The sequence below is a fragment of the Anoplopoma fimbria genome, chromosome 11 (genome assembly GCF_027596085.1).
Source record: "Anoplopoma fimbria isolate UVic2021 breed Golden Eagle Sablefish chromosome 11, Afim_UVic_2022, whole genome shotgun sequence".
NCBI classification, from domain to species: domain Eukaryota; kingdom Metazoa; phylum Chordata; class Actinopteri; order Perciformes; family Anoplopomatidae; genus Anoplopoma; species Anoplopoma fimbria.
Window position 1 is genome coordinate 19,120,918 of NC_072459.1, and position 19,749 is coordinate 19,140,666.

Below are 19,749 nucleotides of genomic sequence, written 5' to 3' on the forward strand. Positions count from 1 at the left end.
TTTTCTGTCACTATTGCTAATGCTTATTATAGTTTATTTTCATCTACCTATCATTGAATGTAATGTATTATAAAGTTATCATTATAAAAAATAGAACATGTTTATTATAATAATAATTATAATAATAATACATATTATTAATAATAATAAAAAACAGTCCAAAACACAGCATCGAAAACACTAAATATAATTATTTTTGTTCTTATCATTCTTATAATTATTATTTTATTGCGCAATCATTTACTCTTGCTTCTTCTTTACTTTCACTTTAATATGATTTTGAAAGCAAAACTCGTATGTGGTGGAGTGATACTAGTACTTTGAGTGAGTAGGGTCTACTTCTTCCACCACATCAATAGATTTAAATAGACACAGTTCTTATTCAAACACTCGCACCATAGACTGTACATAAGACTCACACAGACTCCTCCTATCGCGCACAGTTGCTTCGTTTTTCCCAGGGAGGAGCGCTTCTACGTCATCACTGGGTGTCGCTTTAAATAGTCCCACACCCTCCCGGCGGAACCGGAGAGCAGACTGAAACCGGGACAGAGTAGTACGCACTGCTGAACACTCTGAACTGGTAAGACACATACCGATGATCATGATTATTATGATATTATTAATAACTGTAAGATGATTGAACAAACAGCGCTTTGTCATGAACGCATCCTGGAAGAGATCTGCTCCTTAAGGCTTTGTTCTGTAGCAGTTGTTCAGAAGTGATTTATTAATATTTAATCGCGAGTTGAATCACTATAATAGCCCTGTTATGTTTCTATAATAACATTTCTATATTGTGCCGTTCCAGTCTAGTGACTGTGTGTTTACTTTCAACAGAGCGGTTTATTTAAAAAAAAAAAAAAAAAAAAAAAAAAACATGTTGTCCAAACGTTGCGTGATATTTCTGAAGCTTCCTCCTCATGAATATGTGATCAGTATCAGGGATGAAAACATTGTGTAATCTGTTGCTCCAGCTCATCTACAGCTTGCTATCCTTCATATGCTCACACGGGGGCCATCAGGGAACACGATCACCATGTAATAATGCATTTAAATGGACTAGAGAATATTTGTACTTTACATTACAGACTAATATCAATGCATGGCGTGCTCGTGTAGGACAGTGCCAATTTGTGATACTTGTACTTGACTTTTAATTTGATGATACGGTCACTGCACTGCAATACAGTTGTGAATATTGTACTTTTACTCCACAACACTTATCTGACAGCTTTAATTCATTTACAAATTGTATATAAAACACAATGAGGTCATAAGATCATATGATGCAATGTTACAGATTATTCTAGTCTCAGTAAATAGAAAAAATATAATTAACTTCACCTCCACCAACTACAACAATAGCATGCTACTGACACATTAATGCACCTGTAGTAATAATAATAATAATAATCTGCAATAGTACAACACACACAGGGGGCACTTTTGAGTATGTTTACTTTGATCCTTGAAGTACAGTTCTTTGAGTAACATGGATATTTCCACACCCATCACTGTTACACCACAAGCTGAAGCAGCCTATGACACAACACAACAGGCTGCACTATCACACTGCCTGGTGGTTTATATGGCATTAATGTTGGACCAGAGTGGGTGGATACAAAGGTCTGGAGCCAGGAAATAGTTTAACATTAATAGAATATAGAATGTAATATAACTTTAATATTTACCAAGATGGAAAATCAAGACCAAGATGGTCTTTTAGTTTTTGTTTCCATTAGTTCATTAAAACACACTGACAGGAATAAACAAAATGCACACAATGTAAGCAGACAAAACAACAACAAAAACAAGCCTAATGAACAAGCTGGGTCTATCTCTGGTTCTTAAAGGTGGTGCTTAAAAGTTCCAGTCAGCTGTTCCACTGCAGCCTCTGTCAACAAGTTAGCACAAAGGGAGGGAGGAGACAGGGAGAGGGGGGTTTTCCAGGCAAACACTGCCAATTACATCATGCGGCTGCAGTGAGTAAACCAAGGCAGTGTGGGGCGGGCAGGTGGTTACCAAACCCTTTCTAGAAGTAGGTCGAAGTTACTCAGGAAGAGAGAGAGATAGAGAAAAAGAGTGAGAGAGAGATAGAGAGCAGTGATACCGCCCCGTCTGTCAGCCTTATCTCGTCACACAAACTGTCAACCCTCTTAACCGCTGCCTCTCAGCAGGTCAGCCTGCACTGACAATGTAAGATTAGCTCTGATAACTTTAGTGTCGTTATTATTATCTCCAGTACAGTGGTGGGGCTCCTATTGTGCTAAAGCAGGTCCTATTAGCAACTAGAAATGTGCAAGCGGTAGAGTGCAGCTCTCTGCCATGTGTGTCTACAACGACCACTGCTGTGTTGTGTGATTAAATTAATACAACCCCAATTTGGCTAACCCTCTCGTCAAGACACAAATAGGGTAAAGCGTCATAAAACCCACTTTGTATAAACTAAAAAACAAGCGGCGGTGTATGCAAGCGATCGACTCCAAGCTGTCGTAGAAGACATGTCATACAATGTAGCCCAAAACAAAATTAGACTTAGCAAGGTATCTGCCTGCTTAGCTGAGTGGCAGGCGATGTACTCAGCAGTGTGTTTGCTGGTAGCTCAGTTAACTGTTAGCTAAACACACCGTCAAAAATACTAAAAGTGTTAAGTACTCAGCTACCCACTCAAAATATAATGCAGTTTATTGCAGCGCAAAATTGTGCGGGTGCGTGAACGCACACAAGCGACTGATCGCAGGATCTTCCTGGCAAATAACTAACAGATCGATGCAGCGGTAGACCAGTAACTCCAAAGTAAAATGAATGTTTTTGTCAATGAAGTCTTGTGGCTTACATAACGTATTAAGTTGCCCGATGGAAAGGGCTGCCTGACTGCAAATTAAGTGGAGAAAATATTCTAAATATAGCGCACATTACTTAAGATTTTTTAAGCAGGTTGTTTTTTTAAGGTGGTTAAAATAAGTGTTTCTGCTGCTGCTGACAGTCCTATCTGGGGTACTAAAGTTGTTCTATTGCCCCCATGCTACCCCATAACAAAAAAATTGGCACTGCTAACGTTGACTCAGCTAGTGCTAGTGTTCACATTACCTTATGATAAGCTTACTTTGGTAACCTACGTCACTGCTTTTTGCTAACAGCCTAGTTAGCGTTTCCATTTGAAAAACCCCGAAAAGAAAGCAGATGGATTTAACCTTTAATTTCAGGCCTTTATACTGAGTTCAATACATCAAGTATATTAACATCACAAATGATATTTGCTTTAACCTGTGTAATATTGTCCTGTGTCGTCATTCTTCTGCTCTGAAGTAAGCTGCTCTCTCTCTCTCTTTCATTAACAGGAAGTTGTGTGAAGTTTTCCTTGAAGAGCAACAAGAGGTTTTTTCGGATCAACCTGTAAAATAATTCCCTCTTTTACACTTAGCAGCTCCAACGGAGCAGTTAGGTGAAACCTTGTAAGTCTTCCCTACCAGAGCAATTTTTACATTATAATTTAAGAGAGGGAAAGTAAAGAATTTCCCAACCAGGTTATTTAGGGTACCAAGGACATTCTTTTGGGGACCCAGAGGTTTTTTCTTTCGAGCTCTTCCCCTTCCTCGGGGAGGTCAGCAGTGCCTGACAGATCTTCTTGGGACTTACCACAAAGACAGCCCAGACACCCCTTGTGGTGGTGACTGAGCTGAGCTTCGGACTCTTTGCACGTCCTCTGACAAACCAAAGACCATGCTGAACCTGAAGAAGTACTTCACGGAGGGCCTCATCCAGGTGGCCATCCTGCTCAGCCTGTGTGGGGTGAGGGTCGACGTGGGACTGGAGCCTCACCTGCCTCCCTCCTGGAACGAGATGATCCTGGGGCCAAGCTCGGCGCTCACCCAGACCCAGTTCCACAACCTCCGCAACCGCCTGGGGGACGGCCACGACCTGCACCCCAAGAGCGTGGACCTGGACGGCTTCTTCACAACGCGAAGGCTGCTGGGCTGGGTCCGCTCTCTGGACAGACTACAGGTGGGGAAACATGTCCATTTCCATCTTTATCCGAATGGTCCCAGTGAGATGGAATCCGAATTTTCCACCAACCCCCTATCTCATCATACCTTGTCCACAGGTTCCTCATGCAGAGCTGGAGACATGGCTGGTCCAGCGGGAGCCGGATCCTCTTCCCATGGTATGTCCAGACCTACTGGAAAGAGCACCAGTTGGGGTAGAAAGAGACCGCACTGCCCTGCCTGTGGAATCCAGAGATGGACTTGGTACCCAGCAGGAAGAAGAGGAGGACGATAAAGAGGTACAGCGGATTCATTTTCTGCTAAACAACATTTAGGATTTGTGTTTTAGCTTGTTCTTGAGTATCCTCACAATTTGGTCAAGACTGAAACTACTTAATCGGACTACCGGCCATATTTAATAGTAAATCAGTATAGGAACCTTTGCATTTTAAACATTTTGAAATGCTAATATAGATTTGATTCCCACAAGAGAAAATATATTTTAATACAGAGCTTTGGAGCTCAGTTCAGGTAGGGTGGACATGGTTATGTTTACCTCAGATCATCAATCTCTGTTGACCTTTGTCCATGCCATAACCCTGTGAGATCAAGAGCAAAAATCCTAGTTCATGCACCATTTGACTGGTTTCACAACTGCTGTTAGAGCTTAAAGACAAAAGTTGTTGCCTTTCACCTCATGAAAGTTTTTTTCCAACCAATGGTCTGCTTGAAACAAACTAGTTTTTACTAGTAGAAAGTTAGTTCCTACTTACTTGTTCTTTTAACAAGAGCTCATGTGCAGTCCGATTAGTGCAGTCCGGAACTGATATTAAAATATAAAGGAGTTGCTCCTAGAAAGTCAAAATCATTTGGTTTCAACAGCTGATATTGAGCCACTCCCAAGTCTGTTGGAAGACCACTGACCTACCCTCATGCCACAAAAGTAGCAGTTGAAATAAGTATTTATAAATCATATGCATCAGTGTAGGGGGATGACAGTGCTGTTTTTTGTTGTGGCTCTCACCAAAACTGAGAGTTATGTCATGTGAGATTGTGAGTCAGAGCTAGATGAGTCAGCAGGAAACCTCACCTAACCACAGCCAGGAAATGAAGCAATACCATCCGTACAGTTGAAATACAGTTGGAACATCCTGCTGGAGAGAATACACCTTTTAAATAAGCACACATAAACAGGAGCAGTAGCCTGGGAGACGCAGAGCTTTACAGTCAGTCTATGTGCTTACACCTCAGTCACCTGATTACTGCTGGTTGTATGAAGTAACCTACTTCCTTCAAACTTAAAGGGATAGTTTGGATGTTTTTGAGTGGGGTTGTATGAGGTACTGTTCAATAGTCAGCAATAGTAGATAACCTGGAGAAGCAGACGGGGGTACGGGGGCAGCAGCCAAACGTACTTTAGCCATTAGAAAGAAAGGCCCACCTAAAAAACAAAACAGTCCGTTTTAAGTGTGCGCTATATTTAGAATGTTTTTGCCAGTTTACCTTGAAGTGTTTCCGATCGGAACTGAAGAAGTTTTCTATGCTGCAGCAAGAGCCACCACACTGTATTGAAAAAACTGTAATTTTTTACTCCTGTGATTCGCCAGGAAAAAATACAGCTTTTTTTCAAGGGAGTCTGGTGGCTTTGCTGAGAGCAGAGATGGATATAACGGTTTCTCTCACCACTCTCATTGTGTCTCTTTTGGTCGCTGCGGTTTTCAGTGAAAAAGCTCCAAGTTCTGCAAAAAGAAGCTAAAAAAAGGCAGATATTTTTTTCGTGAGTTGGTGGAGAACAAAACAGAGCTAAAAGAGAGTGAATACTCGACTTGTGTTTGTCAACTGGCCAGAAACACAACACTGAATAAATGCTAAGGTTGCCTCATGTCTTCTCAACTCTTTGGCCACAACAACTTTATAGTGATAACATATCAGTGTTGTTTTTATTCCCCTGAAGAGGCCCAAAAGAAATGACTTACACTGCTTTAAAAGGCACCTGAAGTATCCGTTCATGTCAGGGTTTGTCTATGTTGTAAACAAGATCATTATGTTAAGCAATGAGATTTAGAGCTGCTGGTCGGGAGCAAGGTGGTTGTTTTCCAACTCTTCCAGTTGTTGTGCTAAAGAAGGCTGATCACATGTAGCACAGAGACACAAGATAATGCATCTGTCATCTTGTCTCACTCTCATAAAAGAAAGTGAAAACAAGTATTTTCTAGAACTATTTATCTACTAGTTAGCCAACAGAGGAAAGGGGAATTTGCTGAGGATCTACTGATCTGGGTGGCAGCTCTGACTCCCTTGTTTCAGCCTGCATGAACATTAATGGCAACATCTCAGACGTGCCCGGTCAAGCTTTGGCCCATGAGACAGACTTAAGCACACATACATTACCTGGCTGTCGGATCAAATGCAAATCAAAATTTATAACTTTTATATAATGTGATTTTCTGGATTTTTTTTTTTGATATTCTGTCTCTTAATGTTAAAATAAACCTACCATAACAATTATAGATCGTTCATTTCTTTGTCAGTGGGCAAACTTACAAAATCGGCAAGGGATCAAATAATTATTTCCCCCACTGTATACCTTTTGTGAATGTAGGCACTTTTAGGTTTCTTAAAAAAGGCGGTTGCTATCAACTGGCTAAATGAATTTACACTAAATGACTAGTCCACCTTCATTGCCTCGTTGTGGATTAATTTTGACTTCGTAGTTCGTTTGTAGCTAATGTGATTGACTTTTTGTAGAGGGAACCAGTGCAGTGCTAACTTCCGAGTTTGGCCTACAAAAATACGTCATCATTTAGCACTCCATTGCACATTTATAAATGCGGGACGATTTGAATAAATCCACAGTTTGTTTCTGATTTGGTGCATTTAGCAAATTGTAATAAAAAAAAAAAGAGATTTTAGGGTAAACATTGTCAGTCTGTTGGTCAACCACTTTGGTCCTGATTAAAGTCACAACAACTATTGGATGGATTGCCATGAAATCTCGTACAGGCGTTCTTCGGTCTGCAGAAGATGCATCCCAATGACTTTTTGTCTAGTGCCGCCATGAGGTTCACAAAACATCGTTATGTTAGCATTGTCATTTTGAGTATATTAGCATATAGCACGAAGCACCAGGCTTGTATTTGTGGCCGATAAACATGGGGCGGGGGAATGACAAATTAACACCAAAAAACAAAAATGCGAAATACTTTGCAATGCATACAAGCAGCGATTCAAAGTTTAGAATAGATTCACGCCAGCAGAATATTAACTACCAGGATCCTTTTGACCCTGAGCAGCTTCTGGCAGTCTCTCTGAGGTAAAAAGTTATATAGCCTAAGCTACTGTACGCTAATTTATAGAGTTTCCTTTAAGCAAAGATGCTTTAAGCTATTTGCGTTTCCTCTGGTAAACAGTTTAAAAAAATATATATTAACCTACGAATAATTGCACATAATAGTCCTGGTGTGTAAAGGCCTTTTTACCCACAGAATCAGATTAAATGATGCAGTAGCTGGTTGTTGAGGCCTTACTGGGTTTCTGTGTCTTAAACTAGTCAGTTAGAGACTTTGATTTAGGAGTAAACTTGTTTAGTATTTGATAGAGGAATATTTGACAGGACTCAGTTATTATTCATAATGTATCAATAATATCTACACATTTTGCCAGTTATGGTATCGTTGACAGACTGATGAAATCACATCTGACAATTTTTTTTATGTCACCTGCAGCTGCTTTATTGCATGTTAACATGCTTAAAGGTGGAAGATTCCATCAATTCTTTTTGAAATGGACATGTCGCAATCGTGTAGAACAAGACCTTACACTCCATTTGTCTTTATTGACGGCAAAAAAAAAACAAAGATGCTCAGACACTGCTTTTTTTGTGTAAATCTGCTCCCATTGACTGAGAGTCACTTTATTAACCCAGGGATCAGCTGAGATTCAGTTTGTTACCTGAGACATGTGTTTTGTTAAATGTTTTTGATTTATTTTCAGCACACACACACACACACACACACACACACACACACACACACACACACACACACACACACACACACACACACACACACACACACACACACACAGGACATTACAAACTTGTTATAACACATAGAGATCTATATAAATATGCCGGACCGCCTCATTCTTTTCATCAATCGGAAAGTGAATGCAACATTGTTTTTGAATTCTTCCTGTGTATGAAATGGCTCTGGTACACACAAACACACACACACACAGCACTTTATTAGCTTGTGCCGACTGGCTTGTTTTGAAACCTGATCGCAGGTCATTGCGACCTGACACACATTCAGCACCGCTTCAGTTTTGCAATCTCTTCTGTTTACTGCATCAACACACACACACACACACACACACACACACACACACACACACACACACACACACACACACGCACAAGCATGCATGTAAACAAGTGCATGCAAATGCATGAAGTGCTAACTTTGGCTTTGTTACACAGCAGTGTGCACTTATTAAAAATGGGGGAGATAAATCAACAGAATGTGCCACATAGAAGTGGATACATCGTCTAAAAAGCTGGGGACCTGAAGAGTAATTTGAGATGCAGCTTGTTACTGTGTCAAGTTTTTTCAGTCATAAATCTGTTACAAAACAAGGACCTCATGCAGGCCCTTGTGCGTATTCTTATCCAAACGTTCTGTACTTTAACTGAACGAGTGAGCCAGGTCAGATTCAGCAACTGCTCCTAATATCAGATAACTGAGTATATAGGCAGCTAAACCTGATGAATGCCACCTGTTCGTAAATGAGCGCATTTTCTCGAGAATTGTAAATAAGTATGATTAATGCCCCAATAGTCCTATATTTAAGTTGTGCTTTTAGAAATCCATAAAGGTGAGGTTATAATTTGAAACAGCGTCAGTAGCAGAATTAAATAATTTAAGATTTTCTTATTGATATTGCAGTGTTATATATTTGCATTGATAGCCATTTTAAATGAAATGTGATATTGTTAGGCTATATGAAGTCATTTAGAATTGTCATTTAGAATTGTAAGTAATGAAATGTTTTATATAGGGGTTTCCAAACTCAAAATTACTTCAAAGGTATCAGATATGGAATCAATTAGTGAAAAAAGTAGACTCTGATAACAGCGGACTAATTGCACATGACTCTTACCACAGGTCTGGACCACGCCTAAAATGTGTTCAGACCTTCATTTTTCCAAAATTCAAGAAAGTTGGTGAATGTCAAAGTTATTTTAAAGTTTTTCTCATAAGCCCTTAAGAGCTCTGTTTGTACGAGTGGGTCTTGCTTCAGGCCCAATGTGCTTTGGTTTGGGGCCAATTCAAATGTTGAAAGTTTGGAGTGAATAAGGGCTTCAAACATTGGGATGGAAGTATAGGAAGGGCAATCCCGTGCTCAATTATGTCTCAAAAGTTGTTGCAGCAACTTTTTTGGGTTGATACCATTTCATGGTACAAACCGTCTTTGACCACTCCAGAATTGTAAAAAAATGGTCAAAATATTTCTGCAATAATACATTTTTTGGCATCTGGATGGAGATGGATAACAAACCTATGAGTTCCCTTACGTTAGCTAGGTATGCTAATGTTGTTAGCAAACTAACGTTAACTGAAATGATTACATTAAGCTTTTTGTTATTTCTACCCCGTTGTTGTTGTTGTTGTGTTAATGTTAGTTTGCTGAATGCATTAGCTTAGATAATGTTAGCATAATGTAATAGATAACGTAAGCATAACGTTAGCTAATTTTAGTGAACTCTTATGTCAGTACAAGTGAATTGCTGCTTAACGTTAAGTTACCTTACTTCATAAGTTACAGTTGTATCAAAATATTAAGGTTGTATTGTTTACCCCGGTGTTATTGTTGAACGTCGTGTTGCAGCTGACACCATGTATTAAATATACGCTCAATAACGATAAGCACGATAAAGTAGTACTGCGCAACTTAATACAGAAACATGTAAACATATTTATTGATAAGGAAGCACAATACACATTTTCACCTGATTTAAATTAGTGATTTTCCAACAAGGGTCGATGGAGATGGGTCCCACCGTCGGAGGTGGCTGGAGAGAAGTTAGTATTGTTCAGAGCATGTCTTTATTCAAGAATCTGTGACATCTTTTGAGATGTTACTATAGTGGAGGGCTATTCAAATGCACTTGACTTGCCTGAGGTCACGGCTATACATATTTCATGTGGCCCTTCAGTTCATTAAACTATGCTGTCTCTCACCCCAGCATGACACTTTGGCCCTCGGTTGCACTCATGTAGTGAAGTAAGGGATATGTGCACAGGTCTGACCCATTTATGTTCAAAGCTACATACGTGTCCTTGCCGGCCAGCTGTTGAGGGTCTCCGGGTTTGTCTGTAAGCCCCCAGCCAAGTCAGGAGAATGTTAAAGCTATTCTGAGCCTAGCTGTCTGTCTCTGGGTTTAACAGGAGACTTTACGTTCCGTACATACAGGCTGGCAGCATTATACTCCTCCAGTGGTTAGCATGGTGAAGTCTTCACTGCTTCACTATCTGTTTCTGTTAAATCTGTGTCCCATCATATAGTGGCCATAAAGGCAAAAATCAAAATAAGAATACTTGTTCTATACCGAAACCTTATGTGCCTAGGTAAGTCTTTCCACTAGCTAATAGCAAATGTCAAATTTATGTCCAAAACATGATACATTAAACATATTTATATATGACCATCGAACATTTTTTCCTTTATTTTGAGTGTACCGTTAGGAAGAGGGGTGTATATGAAAAATACCACCCACCAAAATGTGATCAACTCCAACACAACATGTCCCATGAGGCCTAGCTACTGGCACTTTGTCAAAGCCACATGGAAGCTGGAGTTGCTAGTAAAATAATTGTTGTCATTATCATATTTTATTGCATATTATGGCTGATTATTTATGACAAAATCCTGACGGTTGCGGCTTATTCCAGTAAAGACAATTTACGGTTGCGTTATGTACTGGACTATGTCTTGGCCAAGGCCAGTTGCCAAGCAACCAGCAGGTACTCCAGGAAGTTACTGGTGAAGTTCCATTGCCCCAAAGTGGCCCAAAACCCAATAAAAAGTCACGTATCTTGAAACTGAGTCGTGTAGTGGTTATCACATCTCTTTACAACCACTGCGGCCTTTCTATAGAGACAATACAGTAGTGAACATGATGTGTTAAGGCGCTTGGGAGAGTTTTCAGAATCCCTGTGGCATAATGGCTCCTCTGACTCCATTGTTCTTCCTCTTTGTCTCTGCAACCAGGAAGAAACGGATGATGTTCTCCATCACGGTGGCACTCTGGAGGAGCCAGGAGAGGAAGAGGAGTTGGAACACCTGGGAGGGAGGACAGAGGGAAGAGGAAGACTTGGAGGTTCCTTCAGCCGTGCTAACAACCGAGAGCTAGCTCAGAATGAAGGAGACCAGGTAAGACGTAGTAAGACTCTGATTTACTGTTATTTAAATCTCACAGCATTTCATGTGCTTACTCCAGTGAATATAACAACATTTGGGAAGACACACTGAATACTTCAATTTTCATAAAATTGGCCAGTTTCACTAACGCTTTGGTCCAGGTTAAAATATCACAAAACTACTGGATGGTTGCCTTTAAATTTGGTACAGTTTGTAGTGAGTTTAACAGTCTCACATGGCCACAGCCTTGTAGTACAGTAAACTTTAAAAAAGTTCTCAAAAATCCCACAAAGTATAGTTAAAAGAATAGACATTTTGGAAAACATAAATGTGTTCATGGTAAGTATTTTAGATGAACCAGCAGCCAGTTAGCCTAGCATAAAGACTTAAAACAGGTGAAAAAAAAATCCACCCAGCACATTTAAAGCGCACTAATTAGCACTGGAATTGTTTATCATTCCCCAAAATGTTAGACTGTTTAAAACTCTTTAATGATGCTAACTTAATATTCACCTCAGCACTTTTGCACTGTTAGCACTGTTAGAGCTGTTCGCTCCGTTAGCCGGGAGCCTCCAGCTCAGTCGTCTTCATGTTGAGAGGCAATAGAAATGCACCCAATCTCGTATGTGGCACCTTTAAAAGGAAGGTTTTACCATATGTCATCCGGCCTCGTTTGTATTCTGTGTGAAAGTGCTTATGACAAAAACAACAGTTCGGAAAAATATATCGCTGTGCAGATTGATCGCAAGAAATTGACCCCCCCAGTGTGCAAAGGCATGAAATGGGTATAACAGCACACACTTTCATCAGTTTCTCATTCAGAGTGTTGCACTCTGGTATACACACAAAAGGTGACAGCAGTAGTTGTGTGAAGAATACAATTAAGAGAGCTTGATGGAGAATTTGACTTCAGCTAAAAAGTGACTGACTGCATTTCAGCCCAAATTCCTCAGGACCAATATTGGCCTTAAAAGTGCAATGTACATTTCCAGAAATTGAGATTTTAAACTTTGATTAAATTAACTAACATTGTCAACAGAAGGTGAAGAGGTTACAGTGTTGAAGGAGATATCTCAAAAGAGATATCTATGAAAATAAGCTAGCCCCGACCCGGCCCGTCCTGTCTTGTAATACCAATTGTTCTTCGAGAGTCTGTCCTCAGTCCAATGTGGGAGGACAAAGAAGTAAAGCTGCCCGAAGGCTTGTTAATAATACATCCATGGTCGGTGTGCATTTTGATGGTTTGCTTATTAAATTAAATACAAATTTGCAGAAATGAGCGAAAAACTACATGTATTCCTGTTTCGTCCTCACTGCCACCAGGGCAATACTTAGCCAGGAGGAGGCTGGGTGAGTGCTCCGAGAGACAGGCCTCCAGGTAACGGTTAGCTGTAGCAACTAGCATTCAGCCAGCACCAGGAGTTGCAGCAGGCTGGTGGAGCGCTGGGTCTAACCTTTGTGATAGCAGCAACAGAAAATTTGCTGATCCAGCTGGGAGTCAGGGTTGTCCCCCAGTATCAGACTACCAGCGCTGACTGAATACCTGTTGCGACAGATCACTAGCTGAAGGTCTGTCTCCTGCTGCTGTGGCGTCTGTCATGCTTGGAATCTGAGCTAGACGCATCATTTTTAAATGCAGGATTGCTTCCAGCTCAGCAGAATTTGTAAAGCATTGGAGGCACACAAAGGGTTCCTGTTACACGCAACTTTCTAACACAAAGCGTGCACAGATGTGTGTGTGTGACCAATGGAAGATCCAATAAAAGTGAAAGTGAGGACAACTAGCTTATTTCAGTTTATTTTCTGACATACTGTATTTCATACTGACATTAAAATATATCAAGGTGGCACCTTGAATAGTAGCCCCTGCCATCAGTGTTTGAATGGGTGTGAATGAGGGAATGACATGAAGTGTAAAAGCACTTTGAGTGGTCAGAAGACTAGAAAATAACTATACAAGTACAAGTCCTTTTACTATTTACCATTACCACTGCCGAATGTGTAGTTTGTTTTCGCATTCATCTGCTGAAGGGGATGTTTTTTTGTTATAACTTTAAACTTTAAAAAAGTGTGGACGGAAAATGATACTGCAAAGCCTGTACGACAAGCACCTTGATATGTTCCACATCAAGTTCACTACTTCAAGGAAGAACATCCTACAGAACCCCGGGGCAATACAAGCACAAGAGCACAAAGCAACATGAGCGGTCAGCTCAACGACATATAAATATCTGTTCAAAGTTTTATGGCAATCCATATGATCATTGTTGAGATATCGCAGTCAAGAGCAAAGTCTTGGATCAACTGACTGACCGACATGGTCATCTCTAGAGCTGTACCGCCAGCATGGCTAATGCAAAAACATGAGTTTAACTGAAGAAGTCAACCAGCTGGTAGAAACTATCCTTAAGACAAATGCAACTCAACTCTTCTCTCTCTCTCTCTCTCTCTATTTTCAGACTTCTTTCTCCCTCCAGGATTGTTTGAGGATGTTGGAGGAAACCTTTCCCGTCACAGAAGAACAACAGGTACAGTCCCTTCTTTTTTCTTCAGTCCATTCTGTTTTGTCCTTCTTGACCTTGAACAGTACACAGCAATTTTTACCCGCTTAGCCTTTTACACACCGTAGGTTTTTTTCCCCGCGTGATTATTTGAAAGTACTCATGTTATTATCATGAGTACTTTCACACACACACAGGCAGTGAAAACCAGATCCAGTTTTTTTTATTGTAGACAAGAGGGAACTGAAATTCAGACAGGGCATTTAGCCAAAAGAAAACTCAATAAATAGCTTACAGTAGTTTTGGCTATACAACAATTTACCTCAGACACACGATCCACAAGATCCTTGTCGTTGGTCCTCTACCTACGCAAATCTACAGTATTTGAAGCTTTTATTAAAAAATGTTTGCAACTGTCACAAACTCGCATGGCAGCCGGTATGAATGGTTTTGATGGGAAATATCTATATCTAAATATATTTTAGAATTTCAGATTTTTGTGTCGTTTATTTATCACGCCTCAGGTGTTTTTTACTCAGGCTTTTACTTTTCCTTCAGTTTCTTGATGTTGGTGGTAGAAGTGGAGGTCTGGAGCCTCAGCCACCAGGCAGGGAGCCCTTGCTGTCCCATATCATCCCTACTGGTAACCCTTCCTTGGACTTGGAGCTCCACTGGCAGGACCTGTTGGCTATCATGGAGCCTGAGGTGACTGGGAGAACTGAGGAAGATTAATTTACGCTTGGCAAAATACATTAAAATGGAATGGCACGATGAGTAAGCCAAGATACAATAAATCAATATGAATTTGTTTATCCTTCCTCTCCAGAACACAGAAGTTGACATGATGACTTCATTTTCCCCCACCCCAAATTCAAGAGAAACTGAAACCCTCCAGGGTGTTCGGTCTGAAGCTCTGTACCAAAACTGTCGCGCCCATGACGACAGCCTGACAGAGGCTGAGCACGAGGTCCTTTTAATGGAGGCTCCCCTGCAGCACGGTAATTCTTTTCAGAAGTTGATATTTGTTGTAAGGTTTCATAGAGAGTACTTCCACACTTCTCAAAAATGGAGCCTGACGGTTGATTCTTGACCTTGGAAACAGCAGCTGGACAATAAAATGATTTACAAAAGGGCCAGTTACTTGTTTACGAAGCTACAACCACATCTCGTAGACTTAGTCAGTGGATTGAGTTGACTTACTATGACAACCTTAAAACTGTTAAATAAGGTCTGGTTGTCGTAGAACCATAACATCTTTTTTTCCCTGAATGTTCTAATAATGATGGCACCAAAGTCTCTGTTGCATATCCTTCAGTTCTTAACATCTTGCAAACATGCCCACTCTTTGTCTCTAGGTTTTTGGGAATCTCCAAGGCAGCCAGAGCAGGAGACAGCCCTGCTTCCCCTCACACCCAGTGCAGAGTTGGATGACCACAGTTCAGCCTTAAACACAATGGACACTTTGTGTGGAAACTCAAATTGTAATCCCTTGTACAGTATTCCAAACCACACACATCTGCTTGCCCAAGATCCTTCAGAAGACTTCACTTTGGGACTAAATGCAGATGACAACTCGACTACCCTCAACATAAATCTGCTAACACAAGGTCTTGCGGATGCAGTTGAAGGCCGTCCAGGTTCACAGTTTTCTCCCCATCCCGACAACCATCCTAGCTTTGATGCTAACTTTCATTCACGTGACTTGACACCTTCCAGTTCTACCTCATCACCGGAGGGGAATGGTATGAATCAAGAGCCTCTGACGACTCTCTCCAGTTTCTTTCTTGTCGATGAAGAGGAGGATGTGGATGACGAAGATGGTCTCCCTAGCCCACTTTGTGACCTCTTAGAGGATGATGTCATCTTGGATGAGATGAGATTGTTGGACCTTGCTCTGGATGAAGGATTCAGCCCTGAAATGGCAGCCAAGCTGGAAGAGGAGGGTTTCCTTGAGAGTGAAGCCTCCCAACAGGAAACTGTTAGAGATGTTGAACAGTCAAGCTCTGGCGTCTCAAGCTCTGGCGTCGCAATCACGGACGATCAGGGTCAACCAAGAACACATCAGCAAGGTAATTAAATGCTCAGCAGACCTTCTTCAACTGTTTTCTGACAAAATGTGCAATTATGTACCTTTCTTTTTTTAGAGCATACTAATGCTGGACTCAAGTACGTTCTATTAAACTCTGGAGCTTACTTTGACCTTTCTATGTTTCCTCCTCCTAGACGGCGCAGATCAGGCAGACTCAGACTCTGGTCTTTCTCTGGACTTCAGCCGCAGCCCTGCTTCTCCATGTGCTTCAGAGGCCTCCTCTTATTCCTCTTCCTCAACCTCCTCTTCATCTTGTATGTCAGCTGTGGGAAGTCTCTTCTCTGAAGATGAGGACGAAGACGCTGAGGATGAAGACACTGAGGATGAAGACGCTGAGGAAGGGTTAGTTGATTCAGATATGGAAGTTGAGGTGACCATAAAGCAGGAGGAGCTTGAAGAGGAGGAGTTGGGGGCCGTCGGAGGAGGTTACCCTGAAGATGTTAAGAAACCCTTCCCTCCCAACTATGGAGATCACAAGCTGTATAATGGCTTGCCTTGGCTGGAGCATATCGACCACGATCACACGTACAACCAGCCCTGGTCATCCGCCTCCTCTCCATCCATTGGCAAGATGTCAACCAAATCCTCCCTGCGAGATGACAATGCCAAGCCTTACCGCCGGTCCTCTTCCAGACACATCTCCGAGACCAAAATGTGGTGCCGGGATGAACGACGTGCACGAGCCCGGAAGATCCCTTTCTCCAATGAGCTGATTGTTAATCTGCCAGTGGAGGAGTTTAATGACCTACTGACCAATTACCAGCTCAGTGAGGAGCAGCTTATACTCGTCAGGGACATACGACGCCGCGGTAAGAACAAAATTGCAGCCCAGAACTGCAGAAAGAGGAAACTTGACGTGCTGTTGGAACTGGGAGACAATGTGTCAGGTTTGAGGCGCTACCGTTCGCGGCTGCTCCGAGAGAAACAGGAAGCCTTGAGGAACCTGCAGGAAATGAAGCGACGACTGGGTTCGTTGTACCAGGATGTCTTTTCCAGGTTGAGGGACAAGGAGGGAATGCCGCTGAACGCTATGGAGTTCCATCTCAATTTTGAGTCCGATGGTAGCGTCTCGGTAGCTTCACGGCAACAAGGGGCGGCACTGCCGCTGGCAAAAACCAGCAAGAAACAGAGGGACAAGAAGAAGTGAGCAGGGGAATAAGCCATATTCTGGCTTCTGAAGCTTTGGGCATTAACAGGAGTGTGATCTAACCACAGAAGAAGCAGGAAATACCGATGCGCTGGTTACTGAAGGTACACAGAAATTCTTGATCTAGTCTCAGTGGAAGGTGCTGAAAGGTACCATAAAATCCTCAAAAACCCAAACGGATACTCCTGATACTGACGTTTTTTTATTCAAAGATATGGTGGGTGGCTTGATGGATAGAGGAACTTTGAAAAAGGTGGTGATTATCATTATGGTGATGATGGTGATAAGAAATGATTTACTCCAGGATGTATTGCTCTCCATTCTTCATTATGAATAATTTCTACACTGGAAAAGGACTTGGGTTCATCTATTGTAAAGTTCAAACCACTCTGCGGTACATCTCTGCTACTACATAGTGGGATGAAAACAACAGCCTATAGATGACCTGGGACCAGCACTTTAAAATGCTTGTTCAATGCCTATGCACAATGCTGCTGGAAAACACTGAGCTGTACAAGACAGCAGATTGATGGCAGGCTGGATCCTGGCTGTCAGCTGATATAGCTGAACAATCACAGACACTGCAATGACTCTGGGTCATCAAGGAAGAGTTGCTGAAACACAGAAAGGGAAGTTGTGATCATGCCCCCCTCAGCTGGTAGGGCGTCTCACTCAAAGACACTTCAGCAGGTTTCTAGATGGGGCAGTAACCACAGACTGCCCTGCTGCCAAAACGTACCATGATATTTGCCAAAGCCTCTCCGGCCATCTCCAGCAGAAGCCGTTCAAATTCGACGGAGAGAGGAAATATGCCACCTTGGCCATTTGCTGGACGTCTTGGATTAGCAGAAATAAATGAAGACTGGCTTCACGTCTGGCAGTTTTCCTGGAAATTGACCCTTGTTTTAGACCTTGTCACTGACTTTGAAGGTATCAAAGACAATTCGCAAACAGCAAAACTTTGATTTGGCTATATAAGCTATGATTTGGCGGATAGTGCACTTGGAGCTCCACCCATTTTCACACCTGTGTAAACCTGGCCTGAAACTCACCAGAAAACTCAATACATAAGTCTGTTCTGAATATGATTAACTGACTGAGGAGTAAGAGGGGCCTGCACTGAATTTTTTTTTTTATGTTCTGAATGCATGATAGTATTGAGCCTGTGCCTTAGGCAGAAATGTTTTTTTGTTTTTTTTATTGTATTTTCAACACACCTGTGTAGCTGTAGAATTGAGTACTTCAAATAATATGGTGGGAATCTGTATACCAATGTAGCTCAAGGTTTAGCCCGCCCACCACCAAAATGCAAAACACAGGATTGGAACCTGTTGTCAGATCTTATATACATGAGTAAAACCATACCAACAGTCTCTTTTTTCCTTACTGTGTTACTCCGTTTTTTAACATCCTCTTATTTGGCCATATTGCTCCATTAATTTGGCCAACATAGCTTTTGCCAGCTAGCAAAAAATGCAATGTTTAGTTCAGGAATACAGAGCGAACTAAATCTTCTCCCCCTCTTTTACAGCACACAAACATATCTAACAGCCCTCAAATTTATTCATTTATATTTTTTTGATTTAAACAAGCCTCTAAAACTTGCTTTTTCTGAACAGAGAACTGTTTTTTTATTGTGCAACAGAGCTCCACTTCATTTTTATTTATTTTTTATCTGGATTTACTCATTTCAAACATGGTTTGGTAAACTCTGATTAGAAATATATAAATAACAAGGCTGATCCAAAGGTATCTCAAGAAGGCCGCCATTTAAAAAAAGTGTGTTTATAGTACTTGATCACATTTAAAATTGGAATTTAAAGTTTTGGTGCAACAGAATGAAATTTATTTAAGGATAAGAGTAAAAAACTAAACTGATTCAAACAGGTTCAAAATGAATCTTTGAGCTAGTTTTAAACTTTTGGTGCAGCATGATTTAATCTGGTTTAAAAAGTAATCCTTGTTGGTGCACCCCAGGCCTTAATGTTTTAAGAGTGGTAGGTCAAAATGTCCTCTGTTAAAAAGAAGTGGTTTTGATGAAAACTCATGCAACTGTTTTGTTGGCAAAGCAAATTTAGAATTTCTCAGGAATGAGCACAGCCAGAAGAACATGCTCACAGTAACTACTGTGTAGTCAGACCTCCGACCTCCGACAAACACATTATTTTCAGGCTAGAAAATGTGTGACACCTCAATGGCAGATAAATGCAGTGGACTGAAACTAAGGAAATCCTGTCCTTCACATTTATGAAGACTAATAATAACCTGCCTATCACTAACACTGACGGAACAAGCTTTTATTATTTGTTTAAGTGTTTACTTGTTGTGCTTGCTGGTATTCAAGGAAGTGGGACCTTGTCTTCTTTAATTCAAAAAATAAAAATAAATAAATTGTATTTCTTCAGAGTCAATTTAGTTCCCTCTTTGGTGTCTTCACAATCAGAATAGCAGATAGAGGCTACCAGATGTGGCCATTTGAAGCCGCTCGTTTTAAATCAGCATTAACAGTCTCACAGTAAAGAATGAAGACAAGTTGCATTTCAGTTTGGTGGCTTTAAGTCCCTCTATTTAGAGATGGTGCATACAGGTGATGACTGCCAA

The 19,749-nt window shown here is 41.1% G+C and overlaps 1 protein-coding gene across 1 annotated transcript; it reads left to right on the forward strand.

The window, feature by feature from the left end:
- Positions 1-532: 532 nt before the first annotated feature.
- nfe2l1a (nfe2 like bZIP transcription factor 1a) lies at positions 533-19,544 on the forward strand. The gene is made up of 9 exons (XM_054607186.1): positions 533-583; positions 3,345-4,008; positions 4,109-4,288; positions 11,262-11,423; positions 13,871-13,939; positions 14,471-14,617; positions 14,739-14,910; positions 15,268-15,981; positions 16,136-19,544. The coding sequence occupies exons 2-9, from the start codon at positions 3,727-3,729 to the stop codon at positions 17,146-17,148; spliced, it is 2,739 nt and encodes a 912-aa protein (XP_054463161.1). The 5' UTR covers positions 533-583; positions 3,345-3,726; the 3' UTR covers positions 17,149-19,544.
- The last annotated feature ends 205 nt before the right edge of the window (positions 19,545-19,749 follow it).

Bases quoted from the DNA above. Each gene is read 5' to 3' on its own strand.
- nfe2l1a (XM_054607186.1), top strand. From the start codon at position 3,727: ATGCTGAACCTGAAGAAGTACTTCACGGAGGGCCTCATCCAGGTGGCC. The intron at 14,911-15,267 runs GTAATTCTTTTC...CTTTGTCTCTAG, and splicing joins GGAGGCTCCCCTGCAGCACG to GTTTTTGGGAATCTCCAAGG. The intron at 15,982-16,135 runs GTAATTAAATGC...TCCTCCTCCTAG, and splicing joins ACCAAGAACACATCAGCAAG to ACGGCGCAGATCAGGCAGAC.